The 23,937-nt window shown below is 40.0% G+C and overlaps 1 protein-coding gene and 1 long non-coding RNA gene across 2 annotated transcripts in view; one reads left to right on the top strand and one right to left on the bottom strand.

Moving 5' to 3' along the window:
- Positions 1-23,937, top strand: part of AdamTS-B (ADAM metallopeptidase with thrombospondin type 1 motif B) — a 103,472-nt gene that overhangs the window by 44,049 nt on the left and 35,486 nt on the right. The window contains exon 4 of the mRNA XM_028170729.2: positions 12,360-12,522. Coding sequence (XP_028026530.2) covers positions 12,360-12,522 — 163 coding nt within the window. The remainder of the gene's footprint in view (positions 1-12,359; positions 12,523-23,937) is intronic.
- Positions 3,998-5,705, bottom strand: LOC149500457 (uncharacterized). The gene is made up of 2 exons (XR_016324888.1): positions 5,547-5,705; positions 3,998-4,230 (listed from the first exon to the last, which is right to left on the bottom strand). It is a non-coding gene; the product is annotated as an uncharacterized LOC149500457 (long non-coding RNA).

Genomic DNA, 23,937 nt, shown 5'->3' with positions numbered 1-23,937 from the left:
CAAAAATAGGAAACGACTTGTCGTTGCCGAGTGTTGTGGCATCGATGCTCGGTGACGACGAGTTGTGGAAGGCGATGCTCGACTTCTGCGAGTGCACCATCTCGCAGAAGGAGGCGGCGGGGCGCGTGAGAGACGCACAAGCCCGCCGCCGTCGAGCGGGGGCCAGGGAGGCGGATATCGCCCAAGCCCTGGCCCTCTAAGTGTTTCGGGTCCCCTCACATGTCGGCCTGGGGACCGGCGAAGGGGGCCTAAGAAGACGACGTGCAAGCTGCTCTGCACGCGTTTTATGCATGAGCATCCGGGTGATGGAAGGCCGGCTATCCTCGACCCACGCTGGTTCTGACCCAGCGGGGTATTCCGTAGGATAGACCATTCTAACCGGCGCCATCTAGGCGGGCTTCGGATAGCCTGCCGACCGAGAGGGCTGGTGGTCGTGGCGCCGACGACCGCCAGTCCGGCGTCCCGAGGGGGAGGGTGATGGGAGAGATGTGCTCCGCACTAAACGCTTCACTTTCCCCCCTTTGCCTTTTCATGAGTTTTGTCTCATGCGAGGTTTGGACGTTGGTTGTTGAGAGACAGGAGGTTTTAGTCGGTTCGACTCCGACATGCCCCGCCCTCCTACCCAGTGAAGGGCGGAAGTCCGGCGATTTCCTCCTGAGAAAAAAAAAAAAAAAAAAAAAAAAAAAAAAAAAAAAAAAAAAAAAAAAAAAAAAAAAAAAAAAAAAAAAAAAAAAAAAAAAAAAAAAAAAAAAAAAAAAAAAAAAAAAAAAAAAAAAAAATATGTCAGAGTTACGAAGCACATACAACATATCGTCGTTGTCAAACCAAAATCTGCTATGTGCACTTTTTGAGATTTTTACTTTTTCACCTTTTCGTACAGTTCACACAGCCCTATCTACCATATAAAAAAAAATTGTTATGTATCTATAGCCTTAATATTTCTCTACAACTTTCATTTGATATAGTTCTTAAAAATTCACCTTCATATAAAGTTTTATACGAAAATGTTTTTACTCGTTAATTCAAAATAGAGTTTTTGCACATAGCAGATTTTGGTTTGACAGCGACGATATATGAAAATCACCGCTGAAGCCGAAATGATACATGCTTTTCATCTTAATATAAATAGAAGATAAAATTAAGTTGTCAAATCCTGCTGATGCACTTACTCCTGTCCTAATGTACAGCTTATATTTATTATATCGTCGTTGCAGAAAGCTGCGCTGCTAAAGTTCTAGCGTTTTGCTTAAACTAGTAAAATTTATCACTTCATATAGTAAATCTTATATTTTATTGACTCAAATTAACTCGATCTTACAATGTGGTAAATATGGACACCCAATTATGTGTGTGTGTGTGTGTGTGCGTGTGTGTGTGTGTCTCGCAGTTGTCGCGGCGCATCATCTTGTTAACCGTCTCCAAAAGACGGAGCAAGTTCCCAATTCGAACCGTATTTTACGTTGATTTTTCCTGTACGATCCCTAATTCCCAACCTTATCTCAAAATAAAAAATTAGTAACGAAATCTACCAACTGACCTTGGGTATTATATATGTATTGTATTACAGTATTAGTCGTATGTCGAGCTACTCGTTTCCTCAGAATATGCACATAAATCTTTTAAATCCGTCTGCTGTTTCTCAAATAAAAATTTTACTAATACTCCTGTCGCAACTCAAGACTAATTGTATTTTTAAGCTATGAAATCCATTGCGAACAGAACGTTCGCAATGGATCTGCAATGTTTTATATTATTTAAATTTCCACGAACATGCTTGTTTTAATTAAAAATAAGATGTGTTTTAATTCAATTTAAATGGAGCTCCTTTTAATTCATAAAGGAAAGACTAAATGCTAATTTTAAAAATGTTATGAACACGTTGTATCCCTTATTATATAGTATATAGTATAAATTACTTTTACTGTTTAATTTCGCATTCAATCGTCCGTGACAACGAAAACTGTAAAGTATTCAAATCTTTTGGTAATAATAAAATGACAATAACAACACGAGATTAAACCATAGAAATAGATTTAATAATGTTATATGTGATATATCTATTTACCTTTCATAAAAACTTTTTTCACATTTACTGCCTAAAAAATAATTGTTAAAATCAATAACTATCTTAAGCCCTTTGCCTTTATAGTCATTACGACTTTTAAAAAAAATGCATGCATCTATGTTTTGCATTAGTATTGTTTGATACGAAATTATTAATTTCAGACAAGTTGTTGGCTAGCCGCCGAATACACGTACTTCTTACTGAGACCAATAAATTCTGCAGGCTATTTCCGTTCTAGTTTTTCACTTCTCTACAAAACTTATCAACTAAACCATGTCTGACTCACTTTGTTTTAGTCTAGCTTATGAAATCATTTTAATATAATAGCGCGTATTGCTTAAGATTAAAATTCACATTCTTATCTGCGTTTTTAAATAAAAATTGGATAATTGACGATATATGTATTATTTGGTTCGTTATTTATCCAATTTAATTGAATTTTGTACAGTTTTATTTTGGTCATGTACGACACGTGGCTCTTGAATAGTTTAAAAAAATGGGTGTATTTCATCTATAGTAATATTTCGCAAGTATGGATTTCAGCAATGTATGTAAATTTGTTTTTTGTTTGTTTGTTATTTCATTCAAACCGCGATTATGCGATTAAATAGCTATTTTGTAGATATAGTTGTTGTACGTAGTACAAGGAAATCGAATAGTTTCAACAGATGTAGGTATATTGACATTCTACGATAGTATTATGCACTAAAATATAGTATTTTATTCGGTTCCTTCGAGTCGTAGACATAATTAAAACTGCTTTTACAGATTTGTTTCGCGTTTTTTATTCTTATTACATAGACTCCGTTCCGGGCACATTCCACTCAATAAGTTTGCTCATTTAATGGGGAAGGCTCCTGATCACTTGGGATCAGTTTGTGATGTAGTGAAAGATGCTTCTCACATTATGCTGAAGTGTGCGCGGAACGATGATTTGAGACAACAATTCTTTGCAAAATATACAGATATTCGACAAGTTGGAGGTGTAAATTACGTATTAGCCTTTCCGGAATCCGAAATGGCTAAGTCACTTTTTATAAAATAGTTTTGGTGGGCCTTCAGAGACGATATTAGTTTCCTTTATTTTTTATATAATTATTTTGTTACTCTCTTTTGTTGTACAATGGAGTGGCATATTCACTAGGTGAATAATCTTCTTAAATAAAGACCAAAAAAAAACTGACTGACTGACGAACGTCGTTCGTGTCCACATAAACTGTCATGTATTCGTATGTTCGAAACGTCAAAAATAATGACAATAAAAATATGGGATTAAACCGCAAAAATAGTTTTAATAAAAAAATTAAAATAGTTTGTTTTCGTTTGAAATTTGAACAAAATAGATCACAAATGTTCGATAACAAAAAAATCAACATTTTCACACTCCATAAGCCTCTAAATATTTCATATCACAATAACTTCTCCTCAAACAATTCAACGAAACATTTAGCAGTTTTGATAAATTTTAACAATTTTCAAAATGGCGACAACTAAAACGACATTGTTGTTTCAAAAGATAACACTGCATTGAATAAATCAATTACATATCTAGTTAACCTGATCAAAGAACCAATGCTTACAATTTTCCTAATCGAGTTTAATGCTCGTTTTATCTCAGGTTAGATTTAATGAATTCCTAATCTGGAAGGCATAGTCGCATTCTTGTTCTTAATATTAAGTATCGATAAATCTTCTATAGCTGCTACTAAAGCCGATAATGTTTTGATGAATTTATGAAGAATGATTTTAATAAAGGAATTCATGAAAATTTCAAGTTTTATTTTGCTAAGATTTAAATAGATCATAAAGCTTAATTTTAATTTTCCAGCAAGGAAATACTAGTCGTATGATTTAGTCCGGAAATTGAAGGGGTAGCTACTTTTATGCAATTTGTGACTTATGTTTGTCGTAATAATTAATCAGTTCAGCTTAATTTAATTCAGCTAACGGCTGAGTTTAATTAACTCTTACTGGTTAGTGTTACATAGTAACAATGTGTATTTGTACAGCTTGGAACATTTAATCTTCGTTCATTTCAATATCACTTTTCTGTATGCTATATTTATCTTGTCTTCAGAATAGTTTTTTTCCTGGCTGAGCTTTTGCTCGCCCACCTGTCCTGGTGAAACTGGAAAACCTTCCGAGCTAAGAGTAATCCTTCAATCCTAAAAAAAAATGTTTGAGATTTATTATTTTTATGGTATGTGTAATATAGTGATGACTATCAAAATTATGAAATCGCAAAATATTGACGGCGAGTCAATAAAATTACTTAAAGACGAGGTTCGTATTCAAAACGAATGTAGAAGATAAAGAATAATTGCACTGACAATTTAAAATTCACGGTTTTGCTACAATATTGTAGCCTGGATTTATTGAATTATTTACAATCTCACCTATGAACTTTATTTTAAACAAAATCGCCAAACTAGTATCCGATGCGACAGTGTAATTGGGCATATATAATTCAACTCGAAATCGCCGAGACTATAAAACGAAATATATTGAAACGATCGGCGTAATTGATCAGTTTCGACCAAATCCTTGACGGTTTTAAAACGTAGTCTTAATCGTTCGTAATAGGTACGCTAAAACGATATAATCAGAGTCAGAAATCTTTGAACCTAGACTCAGGGGATTTGTCAGATGTGTGAAGGATATCCTATTTAACAATGGCTAGTCTATATCTATACTAATATTATAAAGAGGAAATATTTGTTTGTTTGTTTGTATTGAATAGGCTCCTAAATTACTGAAACGATTTGAAAAAGTCTTTCACTGCTTGGAACCTACACTATTCCCGAGTGACATAGGCTATAAACTCTTTTTTTGAAAAAAAAAAATAGGGATCCTTACTAAAACTCCAATAATGTAACCCAAGGTGTAAAAAAATTACCTAAAATATTCTGTACATCGCGTGCCCTGCGAAAACTATTGATGATAGAATAAAATAATGTACTACAACTTTGTAGAACGCATTATTATTTACAAAAAGTGTCGCGACAGCAAATCTCTAACTATTATAGTTATGCCGCAATAAAAAATAAAACGTCAAATATGGTTGAAATTTCTGTTAAAGACCCGAGCGGAGCCGGGGCGGGCCGATAGTTATCAATATGTTTGTGTTGGTTGTATTGTTGTCTACGCATTACGTTGCATTTACGTCGCATTTACGTTGTAGGTGTCTATGGGCTCCAGTAACCACTTAACATCAGGTGTGCTGTGAGGTCGTCCACTCATCTAAGCAATAAAAACAAATTAGAAAGTACGAGTCGACTGGAAAATTCGTTTCGCGGAAGCGTTGTTGCTATCACTCTCATCACACTCGCGCCACAAACTAGAAGCCGCTCGGTTAGTTTTTGTACTTAGTTTGCACGACAAGAATTGCGAAAACATATTAATACTAGGACACTTTCTCGGCTGAACATCTGGTTGGTAATCGCTTGTGCCTTTAAGGCTAATAAAAAATACACATGATTACCTCAATAAAAACCGTTATCTTCATTCTTAAAGGAATGGGGCGCGGACGGTGTGGCCCCGACGAAATTTTTGTCTCGTGTCAACGAAAATGGTGCGTCAGGTTCATACATTTTTAATGGCAGCAGGACAAAAAGTTGACAGTCTGAATGCTGTTGTATGTCTGTGAAATTCAACTCATACATATTTATGCGGCAATTATTGTAATACAATAAGCGATGTATATCGCAAGGATTATGTAAGATTCCTTTTGTACGGATTTGTATGCCGGTAGTCGAGTAAGATTAATGACCCGAGTTCAGTTTTACGTATATTTTTTTTTAGTAAACTGGCCTTAGGGAGTTACTGTCCATGAGCGTAACGTGAATATCCCGCCTACCTTGAGACATTAAGTCGAACTTTTAACTGTATTAGCATAACAGCTAGCTCGCCCTACTGAAGACGTAATTAGAATAAAAATAGCAATCAGTGTACAAGAATGAATAGCAATAAAGTACATTGAAGTCGTCGTGGCCTAAAGGATAAGACGTCCGGTGCATTCGTATGTAGCGATGCACCGGTGTTCGAATCCCGCAGGCGGGTACTAATTTTTCTAATGAAATACGTACTTAACAATGTTCACGATTGACTTCCACGGTGAAGCAATAACATCGTGTAATAAAAATCCAACCCGCAAAATTATAATTTTGCGTAATCGCTGGTGGTAGGACCTCTTGTGAGTCCGCGCGGGTAGGTACCGCCGCCCCGCCTATTTCTGCCGTGAAGCAGTAATGCGTTTCGGTTTGAAGGGTGGGGTAGCCGTTGTAACTATACTGAGACCTTAGAACTTATATCTCAAGGTGGGTGGCGCATACATTGTAAATGTCTATGGGCTCCAGTAACCACTTAACACCAGGTGGGCTATGAGCTCGTCCGCCCATTTAAGCAATAAAAAAAAAACATTTTTTGTATTTTTTTTTGACGCTGCTATTAACCAGAAAAATAATGTCAGAATATTACGTACGAATAATGTAAGTAACCAATTATAGTTCAGAAAAATACGCAGACGGACTATTATCATGTTAGGTGCTCCGACTAAATATTTCAAGTTTTTCTGCTAAGTGAAGCACGGCCTAACGACACAGCCCACATGGTTTTCAGTTACCGGAGCCCATAGACATCGCGATGTAAATTATACGACAGATATTCTCCAAAACTAAACTACATATTTGAATGGTTTTGTGAACAGCTTAGCTTCAGCTTATCCGTAAGCTCGTTTCCCATTCATATACGTTCACAATTTAATATTGCCGCGATCTTTATTTTTATACTTTTTTTAACATAAAACCGGCCGTTTCCCGCCATACCCCATACATATACGGGCGGCGCGCTCTTCGTATATTTCTGTTATATAATGTGTTCTAGAAGATCTACGAAATATAATTTTAAGGCCAAGGCTAAACTGCAAGGTTAGACTTTGTTTATGCATTCAGCGATCAAACGGCTGAAATAATTTTGCTTACTTTATATCAGACTTCTCTTAGATACAAGCATATGTTAAATGTCATCGGTTCAATCTTTATACTTATCAAGAAAAACGATGTGTAGAAAAGTAGTATAATCACAATTTGATTATTAGTTTATTAAATTTTGCATTAAAAAATAATTTTTTTTTTTTTTTTTTATTGCTTAGATGTGTGGACGAGCTCACAGCCCACCTGGTGTTAAGTGGTTACTGGAGCCCATAGACATCCACAACGTAAATGCGCCACCCGCCTTGAGATACAAGTTCTAAGGTCTCAAGTATAGTTACAACGGCTGCCCCACCCTTCAAACCGAAACGCATTACTGCTTCACGGCAGAAATAGGCAGGGTGGTGGTACCCACCCGCGCGGACTCACAAGAGGTCCTACCACCAGTAATTACGCAAATTATAATTTTGCGGGTTTCATTTTTATTACACGATGTTATTCCTTCACCGTGGAAGTCAATCGTGAACATTTGTTGAGTACGTATTTCATTAGAAAAATTGGTACCCGCCTGCGGGATTCGAACGCCGGTGCATCGCTCAACACGAATGCACCGGACGTCTTATCCGTTAGGCCACGACGACTTCAAAACGATAATACGATGCAAATTATTCAGAATTCTGTACCGTGTAATTTTTTTTTTTTATATCTTTTTGATTGTTTAATCCATGATACCACCATCTTAAATTTGCGATCGTAACTCAAAGATCGTTAAGTGGTTCGAAATTGCGAAGATCTTTTTGCACGATCAGGAAATTTGAAGATGTTATCGAAAGAAAATATTCCTAATATACGTTATTTAGATTTGACTTAAACACAGTGAACGGGTTATAAATACACGCATTTGTTATATCGATACCTCAAGAGCAGACAGGTTCTGAGTTTCAAGTCATTACGTTCAAAATTATTTGCATAACAATTAGCGTTTGTGTAATCGCTTTGAATTTACTACAATTACATTTCAACTTAGTCATTGAAGTTTAATGTTGCGAAAACAATTTGATAAAAGCCTTTAATGAATTCAAGGTTAACTATATAATATATAATTTTTACTCAAAATGTGTTTGTGAATCGCTAGATTATAACGGCGGTGAAATTTTTTTAGATTTACACGTATTTTTAACTCAGCTATGAATTGATACAAGAAGACACTGTCCAAGTTCAAGGACCTTAGCTTGCAGTAATAAAATAAAGACATTGCACTGCAGGACGCCAAAACCGCAGGGCTCTGGAAGAGATATTAAACATATGTACATAAGTACTGTATAACATCAGCAAGTGTTATCCGATGAGACATAAAAGACCAGAGAAAACAATCCATCGAAACAGATCTTTTTTTGCCAAACGATCTTCCATATTTCTTTTATTCGAGCTGGGTTATATTATCGGTGCTCAAACTTTCGCGGCGGACGCAACAAATAATAATAAGGCGGTCACAAAATGTGAGTATCGAGTTATTATTGTACTGCAAGTTATTTGGAAGATAACAGAAACTCTGATCGAGTCACGCACCGATTCCTTTACAGATGCGGTTATGGAGCACTGTGTAATATCGTAATAATGCCTACGTTACACCTTAATCGGTGAAAGTTAATACAAAATTTCGTATGCCGTTAGTATTTTCCATTATTGTCAGCACGAGCGCTATCATTCCGATGGGGTACTACGCAAACTGTGTTCTTTATAAGTAAAGTGATTTCGTATACACGATTTTCTTTTGTCGCGATATTTCGAATCAAACTCAATTTTTCATTCAATTTAAATTTTTTTACGTGTCTTTCCGACAGTAGCTTCGTGAGGCTATTCTGTCTTCGCCGTGACTGGTTGTGAGTTTACAGTGTTCAGCCAGAAAGGGTTTATTAAAATCTGCTCTAGCAACCGCCGAATCTACCGCCTGATCGGAATCGCCTACCACGGATCTTCTTTCTATCCAGCGAGAAACCCGGTGGGCTAAAGTTTAAAACAATTCAATTGTGCTCTAATTTTAGGGTTCTGTAGCGAAAACACCTCTGTAATAAAAACCTCATCCTTGAAATTACGTCTAATCGATCTATGCGTCTGGATGTCCATATACATTTAATATAGACAATTGACTCCGAGACATTATTGTCATTACTACTGGGTATATGAAAGGATACAGATACAAGCTATCTGTGAACCGCAATACGCAGTAAATTCACGAAAAGCAACAATGTCCGTGGCGCTCCGCTATATTAGTTATTTCTGTCATGAGGCAATTAATCTGAATAGCGTGATAATCACTACAACGAAACCGAGACTTCGACATTCGACAGTCTCTGAAGCCGAACGATATTTTTTCAAGTTTTAAATAATAGTCTTTGTAGTGCCTATCACCGATTACAATTGAGCAGCAGACCATTCCTTTTTTAACTAATTAACTTTTAATTACTATTAAGCTAGATGGGTAGATCTAGTAAGGGAAGCACTTGGTGGTAGTCTGTACCATGCGATCCATGCCACCCATGATCGAACACTGTGGAGGAACTTCACATGTGGTCGCAATCCTCGGCAGTGAGGGAACGATATAGAAGGGAGATGGACGCATTATGGCTCATCTAGTATTAAAAATTACTCAGGCCCATACACATCACTACATGGATACCGTCATCTATCTTAATGCGAAGTTGAAGTCTCAATTGAATTTTATAGTAGTAGTAAGGTATGCTTTGTTACATTACCCAGCCTGTTCTATTAATCTGTATAAAGCAATCATTCAGTTCTAGTTTCATTGCAAGACTTCTTTTTGTGCTATCTCTGGACTCTGTTGTCGCGTTCGTTACTACATATTTAAAAAGTTTGTGAAATGGTAGGTAGCGGCTTGGCATTGCTGAAGTCCTTGGGCGACGGTAACCACTCACCATAAGGTGGGCCGTACGCTCGTCTGCCTACTAGGGCATTAAAAAAAACGACATTTGGTCTTTATGGTGTTACAATAATTTCTCAAAATTATCAGTTGTTACAAGGTATTATATCGTAGTGTTTATAGCGAACGCGTACAGACAGACGCACATTCATGTCAACACAGCCTGACACGTATCTAGGCCGACCATGTTTGCTCCACTAATTGCCGTAATGAGCCTTATCTGTGTACTTAGAGCCTCGGTGGGCACTCTGAGTGTTTGCCTGACGATCGACAGTTCGACCCGTCCAAGGCTGATAGTGTTCATGGTTACTAGCAAACAATTACAAAATATAGGGAATTGAAATTCGAATCCTTTTTTGCTTTGGAATCCTTTTTTTTGCTACTTATATGGGTATTGTATAAGTAATGTTAGTACTAGATTTATATTGAACAGTAGCAGTGCTAATGCTAAATTTATATCAAACTACTATTAGTAGTATGTACAGTGTAAATTATTGATTCCGATTGTAGTTTTGTGGCCGAATTTCCCAACGATTAATCCTTGGACTAATAAAATATTTTTCAGTTATCATTTTTGGGAATATATTTTAAAACACGTAAACTGTTAATATAAATTGAATATAATCGTTAATGAAATCTAGGATTCTAATCATTAACTGTAGAAAATTTGTGTTTCGACTGTAATAGTCATTCGATACGTGACGATGTAAGATAATATATGTTTTAAACTCTGTGTAAACATTTACCCGCGAGATGACCTCAAAAGATTTGGCGGCTCATCTCTGATCTCTAATGAAATGGCTTTCATTTTGACACCTCCATAAAGCTTATCTCACGAAATCTTATAATTAATAATATTAATTAAAAACGTGAGGATTCCGGATACAACGGTGATCTTAAAATAATATTATTTCGGTTTATCAAATTAGGCACAATATTACAATATCTCAAGGCTACTAGATGAATTTGAATGAGTGAGTCTTTCGTTATGAATTTGAAGTCGTACTCTGCAAGTAACGGAATCAAAGCGTTTAAGTATTATATCTATTTTTGGACCAAATATAATTGCCTATTATGGAGGCCTCCGATCGGAGTAAAGCATGTATTTATTCCTCACATGGGCAAAAATCAATTAATACTTGTAAATACGTTCCGCGGTAAATCTGTAAGATTGTGTGCATTCTGCTCGGAAGCTAAGGTTGACTCGTCTTATTCGATAAATCTTGATTGTGCCAGCGCGAAATCTACTTTTTATGGTCGTCTTTGTAGCCTTAGCAGACAGATTCCTTGGCCGATATGCGCTTAACTCGCAACTTAAATTTATTACTACGGATCCGCACTTTTAATGTTCGACTTTTAGTTTTTACTGGATAAAATTAGACAAAACTATGACTTACCCGTTCTAGGCATTTTGGATGCTGTAAAAATCTTGCGATGAACTTTTGTAAACTGAAAATCAATATTATTTTAGATTTAAAATCCCTTAAAAATATTCAATAGCATTTTAAAAATCTGTTTACAATTTTGACAATTCCGAAACGACAAAGAACACGGCGTCACTTTATCCACGAATAGGTTTATAAATAAAATCTAGATTCTTGATGTTTTTGTTCGAGCACCCGCATGCCCGCTCGTTTTATTTGCGGAATGGTCTCGCAATAATTATACAAGCGCCGGAGAATTTCACTCTCGCAGGATAAAGGGTAAAGACTGCAGTGAGCTATGAGGACCCGGTGTCCGCGCCGCGGCTGGCAATTCTAATTACGTCGCATAGGCTCGCTCAGTAGCGAGTATAAATATATATGAAACAAAAAGCAACGTTGCGAAGCTATTCCTATATGTTTTGTTATGTTCTAATTGTTGCAAACAATCATTTAGATTTGAAACAACGTTTAATATATATTTATAATTTGTCACAAATTATTCAAAGTATTTTTAGTGAAAGTCAGAAATATTAAAATTTTGGAACGAAGTTCCTTATGGGACGATGCGGAGGGGTACCCTAACTGGGAAAAAACGTCCGTAACGTAAGATTTTTATTATTTATGCATAGTCTTAGTATGATGGCTATACAGTGTCTAATGTATAGTCTACGTGATGACGGTTATTATTATTCATATAAATAGCTGTTTCTTTGTATATTATTATTAATATTTTTTATAAATCATTGTGAATAAAATAAAGTTGATAACTTTGTAAAGTAGTTTTTATTTTTATTTTTATCATAAAAAAAATCATATTAAAAAATGTATATCCGCATAATAATTTTCTTTATACCTCGAATAGAACTTAAAATTAATATTTTTATAATAAGGAACTTCGTTCCTATCCGATGTCTCACGACACCACACATCTTTTTTTTCTGTGTTTATTAAATCTCTACAAAATAGATCGTTTGTAAAAAAAAGTAATTCTTTGATAACAGGCCGTCGGTGACATTCATAACTCCCGCAATGGTGGTGGAGCGACACAGCGAGCGCGGGCGCACGCGAGAACGGCCGAGGATCAAAGCCACGGCCTGCCACTACACGGGCTCTGTACGCGGACAGCCTGCATCCAGCGTAGCTCTTTCTGCTTGTGATGGACTTGTGAGTATACCTAAAGTATTAAATCGTCTTAACAGGACAGACTATACCTAAAGTATTAAACGTCTTAACAAGACAGACTATACCTAAAGCATTAAACATCTTAACAGGACAGCTTATGTAAATTGCACGAGCATAACTGAGGCCGTCAGCGCAAAAGCGGCCTATGCTTACCATAGTCAGCATGGAAATAATGAGTTTTGAATTTACTTTTACATTACTTCGTAGGCAAAAATAATGTTTACTAAGCCATCTGTTATCTATGGGTGAAACTAGGGACCGGAGTCGTATCCGTGACCTGGCCCCCTAAGAGCTAGGGGTCCTACCCGTTTTGTGCGGGGAGAGACCCAAACGTGGGGTGGCGTGCTTTGCACGCTCACCCGCAGTAGGAAGCCGGGTGATGGTAGACCGCGTTCCCCCGACCGCTCTGGGGGAAGGTGTAACGCGGCGCCATCAAAGCGGGCTCTCGGCCCGCTGAACGAGGGAACCGGTGGTCGTGTCGCTGGCGGCCGCCGGTCCGGCGTCCGTGGGACGGTGGGATGGATGTAATGTGCTCTGCGTCAACCCTGTCCCGCCGTTTCAATAGCCCCGACTGGACTCCGGCCCGGTCCGAGGTAGGGCGCCGGTTGTGAGCGGCAGGAGTTTTTAGTGAGGTTCAACTCCCACACACCCCACCTGCCGCGCGGGTGGGGATCCGGCGATTTTCTCCTGTGGACAAAAAAAAAAAGGGTGAAAATAAGGGATAGGACTGTTTTGCATCCAAATTTATTATGTTTTAAATAAATTGCAATATATAAGCACGAATGTGAAAAATTTTGGATTAGGCCGCTTTTGCTCTAACGGCCTCAATTGTTAACAGTTATCAATGCTATCATTTACCCCGGAGTTTCAATAATGCAAAAAACATTAAACATCTATGTCTATCTGCTTTTTGAAGATTTATTATTCAAATTGAGAATGAGTTCAATCAATATTTGTTACTAATTAAAAAAAAATTAAGCTTAAACTGGTGGAGGGCGTGGTGTTAAGTTGTTACCGGAGCACATAGACGTCAACAATCTAAGTGGTGCCACCCACCTTGAGGCATGAGTTCTAATTCTCAGTTCTATAGTATTATACAACGGCTGCCCTACCACTTAAACCGGAAACCGGAACCGCAAAAACTGGCTGGGCGGTGGTAGCTACCTGTGCGGGCCCAAAAGGCGCCCTACCACCCGTAAAATTAGTCGCAAATGTGTAAATTATGGGCATAGTCTACGAGGAACAAAATCAAATTGATCAATTGAATATTTTGTGGAAATCACCAACCGCGGTTCTCCTTAATCGATCGTAACACGTAAAACAAAACAAGGGATATTTCAGAGAAGGGACAAACAGCTGCCAGTTAAAATTAATGATATGAGTCTAACCATCGCGTGGTGTGCGTTTAGGCTTTGGTTGCCATTCAAATAAAACTAACCAAAAAACTTCATCAAACAACAGATCCAATCTTTTATTCGTTTTTATGTCTACCATTGTAAATCGTTAATTTTATCGTTAGATATAAATAATCGGATAGCACTATTAATCACAGGATCGTGTAGAAAACACGACTATTAATACAAGTACATACGGGTGAACGAATTTTGAGTTGGTAATCTATGGGCTCACTAGAGACACGCACGTGTTGCAAATAATGAATGAACGCAAAAACAAACGCGATGGCTTTTTAATGTATGTAAACAACTTAACAATTTACGGTTTATAGAGTGTCAATATTGGAAGGTAAAAAATTAAAGGTCAATATAACCAAATCATGACAAATATAAAGGTATAACGGCCGTCGCCTAACGTATACTTTGGGTATGTTTGACATATTATGTATTATGTGTATGTCCATCCTCGGATTAAAATTTTTAGAGCTGGTTCCAATTTTGAAAATAAATTTGTATCCTATTATGAATATATCAATGGAAAAGTAATATTAACGTTTAATAAAAAACCAACACCTAACAACATCAGATATCGTATGCCGAGTCAGTTGGTAGTGTCGACATTGTATTCCTGTCCATTTTCTACCGTGAACCAAGCTTGCGTTTCTGTTCCATTTCAACCTATCTCAAGGTGGGTAGCGAAATTCACGTTGTTATCATGGCATGCAGTAAACACTTAAAACCATATGAGCTTTTTTTTTTTTTTTTATGATTGAAGGATTACTGGTGGCCCGGAGGCCTTTCCAGTTTCACCAGGACAGGTGGGCGAGCAAAGGCTCAGCCAGGAGGGGTGGGATTTGCTAACAGCTGCCCGAGCGCCTCCGAAGGAGATCTAACAACTCAAGAGTAGCTGCTTCGCGAATGAATCTACTACCGGATCGGAATCGCGACCCGCTGAGAAGATCCGGCGAGAAACTCAGCGAGCTGATTCATGGGTTAGGTTGCACGGCGAACTCTTTGTCGAGTTCGACGAGTACGGTTACCGAGGTCCCTAAGCCTGCTCCTAGAGCTGAAGGCGTCTAGTGCAAAGGTTATTGGATCTGATGGATCCGTAAGGACGTGTCTAGGGCGTCGACGGTGACTGGCTCCTGCATGATCAGGATTCGGGGAGTAGTCAGCGGCGGCTACGATAAGGCGATTATCATGACGCATAGCCTTATCGAAGTACCGTTCCGACGCTGACTTCATGTATTTCTGTATAGATTCGAGGCCCAGGTCGTCGTGTAGGTCAACGTTCCTCACGAACCACGGAGCTCCGACGGCTAACCTGCAAAAGCGGGATTGTAGAGATTGAAGGGTGTCTATGTGTGTGCGGGCCGCATGAGCGAACACCACACTCGCGTAAGTCATGACGGGCCTTATGCAAGTTTTGTAAAGTGTCACCTTGTTCCGAAGGGACATTTTACTCCGCTTACAGATCATGGGGTAGAGTCTACCGAGAATAAACGCGGCACGGTCACGGACTGATTTTATATGCGGGCGGAATGTCATCGATGCATCCAGGGTAACGCCCAGGTACTTGACCTTCCTGGCCCAGGGTATGGATTGACTAAAGAGAGTAATCGGGGGTGTGTGATTCCTCCTCCTAATACGGGAGGAAATCCGTGTGGAGCTTCCCCTCTGAAATAGCACCGCAGTACTTTTCGCTGGGTTGATGTCTATGCGCCATTTTCGGAACCACTGTCCTAGGGCTAGGGCTGCGCTCTGAAGCTTCTTCGCGATTAGGGACTTGTTTCTACTGGAATAGTAAACAGTCGTGTCGTCGGCGAATAAAGCTAAATGGGTCGGCGGCGACCGGGGAATATCGTTAACGAATAAGCTAAATAGGAGGGGTGAGAGGACAGAGCCTTGCGGGACTCCAGCTGTGAGAGGTCGTGGGGAGGAGCGGGTTCCCTCGACTCGATATCGAAAAGAGCGGTTCGACAAGAAGTCCCGTATGATGAGCACGAGACTATCCGGCACACCCATGTTGAATAGTTTGAAAATCAAACCGTTGTGCCAGACTTTGTCGAACGCTTTTGCGACGTCGAAGAAGAGAGCTCCCGTGTATAACGGTTTTGGTCGATTAAGCCCCACAAGAATGTGCTCCGTGAGGCGGTGCACCTGTTGAACGCATGAGTGATTTGTACGGAATCCGAATTGTTCATCGATGAGAATGCCCTTGGATGAGACGAAGTCTCTGAGGCGTTTGTAGAGCAGACGCTCATACAGTTTGCCTAGAGACATGAGGAGGCTAATTGGGCGGTAGCTCATCGGATGATTTTTTGGTTTACCGGGTTTATGTATGCCGATAACGTCCGCTTCTTTCCACACCGCGGGAAAGATACAGTTCGCCATAGCGGCATTGAAAATAGATGCCAACATCACGATGAGTTGGACGGGTAGAAGTTTAATAACGCGGTTGGATATACCGTCGGAACCGGGAGCCTTGCGAGGACGTAGGTCTTTGATCAAGTCTTTAACTTCCATCGGGGTGACGGGTGGTAACGCATCCGAGGGTGGCAAGGAGGCTCTACGTTCTACCTCACTGTCTACTAATTCTACATGAACAGGGTCCACGGATTGAGTGCTGGGCGTGCACTGGGTTTGCAATGTATCGGCCAGCAACTCTGCTTTTTCGTCATCATCAAACGCCGCGAGTCGGCCTGAGGGGCCTACGAGGGGGGGCATAGTTACTACCGTATCCGATTTGAGAGTACGAGCTAAGCGGTAGTAAGATCTTTGGGAGGGCGCGAGTCCTTCTAAGAAATCAGACCATCTGGCATCTCGGACTTCGGCGATGCGAGACTTTACGTCGCGTTGTAGGGCACGCATTCGAATACGATTTTCCGCGGTAGGATACCTGTCGTAGGCGCGTATCGAGGCGTTCTTAGCTCTAAGGAGTTCCCTAATATCATCGGACAATTTGAAGCGGTGAAGGAAATCCTCCGCTACAACTTGTTTCGATGATCTATCTAATGTTGAGGTGATGTGTGACGTTAAGATGTCTATGGCTTCAGCGGTATCCTGAGGAGACGGGGTAGAGTCCGGGTTAAACGGGAGCGATGGTGGATCAGATTCAGCCAGGCTGATGCCCAGCGTGTGCCAATCCACCACAGTCCTCGTGACGGGAACGGAGTCGGGAGCGCGACCGAGCTTCATAACGACGGGACGGTGGTCTGAATCTAACTCTGAAACTACTTCGATCGAGTGTAAGCTCAGAGTTACGTTTTTTAATAACGCTATGTCGAGTATATCCGGGCGATGCGCGATATTTAGCGGGTAGTGAGTCGGTGTTAGCGGAGCGACGATATCGAAGGCGAGATCATCGACTAACGCGTCAAGCCGCCTGCCATTCGGGGTTGTGGTGTGTGAGTTCCACCTGATGTGTTTACAATTTAGGTCGCCCGCCAGAATGACAGAGCTCCCCATGCCGAGCAGCGCCTCGATATCACTGCTTAGAACGATCTTATCCGGTGGAAGATAAACGGACGCGATAAGGATCGGCGCGTGTCCCGTCAGTGAGATTCGGCACACTGATGCTTCGATATTAGCGAGCGCGGGAGGATCGAGCGGGACGCAATGCAGGGCTCTTCTATAGTAAATGACGGTACCACCACCACGAGCAGAGAGCCTGTCGTTCCTGACCATGTTATAGTTCGCGATTTTAGGGTCACGGCGCGCGGGCTTAAGTAGGGTCTCCTGCACTAAAAAGATATCAATTTGATGGTCACGCAAAAAGTCAGAAACCTGATCACGTTGATTTGCGAGACCGTAAGCGTTAAAAAATCCTATCGTTACGGATAGGGGCTTTATTCTACTTATATACGCCATTGATTACCGGCGGAGTGAGGGGAGGACGTACGTATTTAATGACGCGTATACGTCGGCGTATTCTTGCACAACGGCGATAAAGTGTTGTGCAGTGGAGGCAGCGCGAATGGCGTCGCCCAAAGCGTTAACGCGCTCAAAGTTGATCGACTGAAAGAAGTCGATCGCTAAAGCGAGATTGTCGGACGCGGTCGGAGGGCAAGTCACGGGAGAGGGACGAGTTGCGGGGGCGGGACGAATCGCGGAGGAGGGAGTTGTAACCGTGTTCATGTACGGCAGCGGTTTCGCCCAAGCCGAGACACTGGGCACCGGCGCCGGAACGAACGCTGGCTTAGCCTGCGACACAGAGGGTGCCGAGGCTTTGATGTCTGGGCCGGAAGCTCGGAGGCGGTTTTGGCGGGCGACGCGACGATTTATTTTCGGGGCTCGGGGGCATCCGCGGTAATTTGCGGGGTGACCCTGTGTACGACACAGGACGCAGCTAGGCGGTTCCGTCGCGGTTTTTTGATCGCGAGTGCAGAGGGCCGTGGCGTGATCTCCTAAACACTTGACGCATCGGGGGCGCGCGTGACAGTTACGGGAAGAATGCCCGTATAATTGGCAGTTATGGCACTGGCTAGGTGTGCCTTTCTTGTGTGGGGTTTCGACGGCGATTCCGGAAAGGCTACAGACCGTTCGGATGTTGAATATTTGCTTACCCTCGGGGGTAGGCTGAAGGGCGACGAGAACCATGTTATATGGCTCCCTTCCGCGACCTGTGTGCATGCGGTGTACAGAGTTAACCGGTAGGCCTTGTTTGAGAAGGTCGGCCTTGACTAGCTCGGCATCCAACTCTTTAGGGATGCCACGTATGACGACACGGAGTTCGCGCTCCTCCTGGAGCGTATACGTGTGGAAACTTATACGCTCCTTACGGAGGTAAGAAGAGAGGGCCCTATGGTCGTCGGGTGTTCGAACCTTAATTTGAATGCCGTTCGCGAGGTTACGGGCAGTCGTGAAGTTGATATTTTTGGCCTTAAGGGCCAGGGAAACTCGATCCCAAGCTGCCTTCTCTTGGAGGATTACCGGGGGAGGGGTCTGGGTTTTATTTTGTGCCACCGGACGCGGCGACGGAGTGGCACGGGCTGGAGGCGCAACGGGAGTCTGAGGGCGGGGGCGCGACGCGTTCGCGGCTTTGCTAATTTTAGCGGCCGCGGGAGCTCGAGACTCCGCGGCACGCTTCTTACCCTTTTGTACCAGGGTGAATCCATCCGTCGATGAGGTGGGAGCGAGGTCGACCTCCATCTCCGAGTCAGAGTCGGAGGACGAGGAGGCGGGCGCCGGTGACCTACGAGCAGGTGTTTTGGAGGGCACGACGGAGGCTGCGGATGATCGCGCTGCTGGAACGGTGGCCACGGCGGACGACGCAGCAGTTTTACTCGCCAGTATAGGCGACGCGGGAACGGCAGGCACGACGGAGGCTGCGGTGCTCGATGCAGAAGCTTTGCACGCAGGTACAGGCGACGCAGGAGCAGCGAGCTCGGCGGAGTCCACGAGAGGGCTCGCGATGTGATCGGCCTTGAAGGCCAGAAACTCTGAGGCGAGCTGTGGGTGGCGAAGTCGGAGGAATTCCGCGAATACAGCGTCCATGATCGCTGAGTGCCCAGGTGGGGCGGCCCCGGGTCTTGAAAACACTCGCCTTGCGGCGAGGCCCCAACTTCTCGGACCTGAGCGGTTCTATTGAACACAGGTGGCGATGCGGCACGATTACTACACGACAAAGAAAAAACACAACAAAACGGAAATAACAAAAAGAAACAGAACAATTAACCACTTCCAGGAAAACAGTTTGTCGGCAGATGTACCACGAACACAGAAACAACAAAAGGAAACAAAACAATTAAAAACTTCCAGGAAGAGCACTTAGTCGGCAGATGTATCACGAACACAGGCCGCGCGAACAATGGCCGGGCTAACAAAAGCCGGGCGAACAAAGACCGGGCGATCGAGTGGTCGATGAGCACGTCCGCACGTGACGGGTGCCTCTATCGGAATGACCATATGAGCTGTGAATTAGTCTTACGTATGAACCAATAAAAAGTTGCGTAAGATGTTGATTCTTCGATGATACGATCACATAATCAACAACTAGTGTCATAAGTTTGCTGCTTCTTAAAATGTGGTCAAACTTCAAGTGAAATCTGTCAGTTACTTCGCTTTTTTTAAACCACCGCTTTTATATTCTGAATTGCATTTCGATTTTTTTGCGAAACTGGAAAAGAAAGTGAAACAGTTCAGATACGTCAAATATAATAAATATTTGAATGAAATGGATAGATTAAATTTAAATCTAATTAGATACGCATTTCTAGTTCTCTATGGGCACGTAGTAATTCTGAAATGTCTGCTCTATTTGAAAGCAGATATTGACGATCAAAAGTGAAACTTTTACTATAGTGATGGCAAAGAATACAAAGCTCCGTAAATAAATCATTGATCTCTCGTAGATTTTGTCGTTTGAGCTTCCCAAACATAATAAAGTAAATATCCTCTAATTTATATAAATCTAAGCAAATTGTGAGCAATTATCCTTCTGTTGTACTTCGTTAAATAGACTAAAGCTATTATTTCACATTTATTTGCCTATACCCATATTATCATATGTCCAAATAATGCTTGTTTGAATTTAATGTACTTTCCGACTAGTTTAATAAAATAAATTATTTTTCGCATTTAATTTTTTAAATTTTTAAGCCCTTCGATATTAATCTATAATAACACACGAACAAATGGTGTATTTTTAATTTGCATGAGTAGTCGCCTAACATCACGGGCTTGTGCCTTTGCAATTCTTCAGTTAAAATTTACAGATTGAGGTTGTTTCTAGCCCACATTTTCACTTTTTAGGCAAAATTAATGGGCGAAAATACAATGATAATATTTTTATGATAAATAAAAAAAAATTGAATATCAATAATCTACCAGAAAATTCGGTGAATAGAAAAATACTTTAACAAACAAAATGAATAGAAAAAATAAAATCACCTATTTTACAATAATTTTTACTGGTGAGAGGAATAAAATTTAAATACATATTACCTTTGTTTAAAACAATATAAATTTGTAAAATAGTTTTAAAAAAATAGTACATTAAAGCAATACAATTTAATTTTTTTTTATTAAAACTTACTTTAAATATCTAATACGCTTACTAACACAGAGAGCCTATAGAGAACAAAAAACTAATAACATGTTTTGGCCAATAGTACGTGGGCGTCCCGATTGTATAAATTATTCCTTGTCTGAAGCAAATCTTTTTAACGGATCGATTTCGATAAGAAACGTAAAATTATAGTGCTTATTACATGTACATTTTTGATCACATTAAGATAGTACTTATTAAGATTGGTTACATTGTATGAAATCGGAAGAATCAGTACAAGATACATAATGCAAAAAAATTACAAAAAAGAAAACCGAATACAACAAAATAAAAATTTAATGAGAATGTCATCAATGTAGTCGAAGTCAGGTAAATATACATTATTAAGGATAACTCAAAAAGTACTAGTCAGATCTTGATAAAAATTAAATGGGACTACACGGGAAGCACCAGTTTTGAAATCAGCTAAAAGGCATATTGCTGCCATGGTTTTCAAGTAACTTTTTTGTTTCTCTAGACGGGTACGCGAACTCTTAATCCACCTGATATTGTCTTGTTATCCTCAAAAAGTGCTAGTCAGATCTTGATAAAATTTAAATGGGATTACACGGGAAGCACCAGTTTTGAAATCAGCTAAAAGGCATATTGCTGCCATAGCTTTCAAGTAACTTTTTATTTCTCTAGACGGGTATTCGAACTCTTAATCCACCTGATATTGTCTTGTTACCTTAGTCGATTGATTTCACGACTTTAATGCCGTCATCAATCCTGCAATAGGAGTTTTGAGTCTCAGATGTACAATGTAAGGGTTGTCACACCGGGCAAAATAGTATAAGCATATATGAACCGAAAAATAAATTCAGATATTCAGTCAGGGTTTTAGATACACCCACGGTGTGTCTCCCCAGATGACGTCCTCTGGAATTTTCCCGGGGATGAATCCCGTCCTATCATTAGGACGGGTACCGGCGAAGGCGGACTTTCGGCGCGCACTATTGCGGTACCTAAGATATCGTCTAGCCGGTGTGGCCTTGCGCGCCTTTTTCAAGGCGCAGTCTCCTAGTAGGACTGAATTGGAGAAGGAGGAGAACCTCGTGCCTCCTCTTCTCCCTCTTTTTCTCTGGAGGTACCGGAGTCCGACATAACCCGGTCTGTTACCCCCCTCGATCGGGTATCACTAAATGGATTCCCCAACCTTAAAAAAGGGCTTTAGATACACGAACAACAGTACACAAATTCTGTCACCGAGTCCGATGTCCATAGACAGGGGACTATGTATCTTACTTCCTGTACATAAGCGAAAGAATAAACTCATTTCCAATGTTAAACATAATTCATTTTATAACTTCGAAAATCTTGTTACAATTTTAATGGAGCTATGTATAATTTTTACAACTAAATTCGTATAAATATCAATTAAAGTTACATCCAGAATTAGAAATAAGGCTCGTTAAAGAGGACTCTTGAGTAATTATGGGTTTTTTTCTTGTTGAAGTTTTTTTTTCGAACAAGGAATATAATATTCATTCGGCGTATACATTCATACTTGAGACTATAAAATGATGTTCTTTGAAACTAATTAACTACAAAAAAGGTTTTTGGTTTAATATCTACCTAGTTGGTGATTAGATCTCCCTGTAAAGATAGTAAAAAAATATTTATATATATTAATAAGCATTCTCACCTATCTTATTTGTCTTCACTATTTTTATTTATTCCGCTCTTAAAAAATTGCAAACATCTCTTTTTAAAAAATTGACACGCAATCGAAGTGAAACTTTCAGAATTATTTATTTCATTGTCGCGCAAATTTTTAGATGTCCACTTTTGCTTATTTTTTGTGTTGCTTTATCGACTCGTCTAGTTCTAAATCGCAACGGTTCTAAAGAAGAATTTCTAGATTATTATGTTGGCGTGATATGTTTATCGTGTTCATGCATTCAATTTGAAATAATAATTCCAATATTTACGTGAACGAGCTTGAGACATGAGACCGATTGTGTTATATTACAGCTATCCGACCTTAAAAACTGGAACAAATGATTGTTTCGCGACAGAAATAGGCAGTGGCTTGTAATGTTTAACCTTAAATGCGTCGGTCACACTATCTTTGGAGTCTAGTCATGCCCTAATATCAGGTGAGTTTTTAGGCTATGAACCTGAGCAACTAGAATAACATTTTTCTCACATTTTATTTGTACATTATATTAACAAATAATAGTTTAGGTGTATTATACATCTATTTTTAATCTGTCATAATTTTTATCAGCAAAATTTAATAGGCACATTTTGGAATCACGTACGCGGAAACATTGGTTCGAGTACGAAAACAAACCTCGTATTCTGAGTAATGCGTTTATCAGATTAGTAAATTGACGATATAATTCGTTTATTAAAAAACATGCGAACATCTTGTGCATGAATTGTTAAAATTTTAATTGAAATATTTTACATTTTAGCGTACACACTAAATTAGTCACCTCGTAATTTTTTAAATCACATTTGCCTATTGATTACTTAAACATCTTATTATTTGTTGTCTATCGTAATTTATGGGCATGGACAGTAACAGGGCCAGGTTGCCTTGAACGCACATCAAGCCTTGAAAGAAAAACACGGCATAGAGATAGAGGTGCGTAAAACAATGCGCGAAGTTCTTTCCATCATTTTAACGTAACCAAAGTGTACCTGAAAGCATCTTGTTGATTCGAATCGTATTAATAGGGACGAGCTCCCATACTTTTAAGCCATACTGGGGAATCATTGCCCAGAGTACTTCCTGTGGATAATTGAGTACAATGGCCCAACGGATATAACCAATTTCTTATTCTACTGAAATACGAAATCTTCAAACTTTAAAAATAAACTACTCGTTTTTTTTTCTGAATGAATAGTCAAGTATTAATAGTAAAATTATCGTTATCAGCTTCAGAAAAGTGAATGATCGTGGAAGAATTGCTGAAAACAGTTTGTCTAGCGCACTGCAAGCGTTTT

Source organism: Bombyx mandarina, chromosome 21 (assembly GCF_030267445.1).
Source record: "Bombyx mandarina strain Sakado chromosome 21, ASM3026744v2".
Lineage (NCBI taxonomy): Eukaryota > Metazoa > Arthropoda > Insecta > Lepidoptera > Bombycidae > Bombyx > Bombyx mandarina.
Note: the sequence above shows the minus strand (reverse complement) of the source record. Positions and strands in the feature narration are given on the sequence as shown.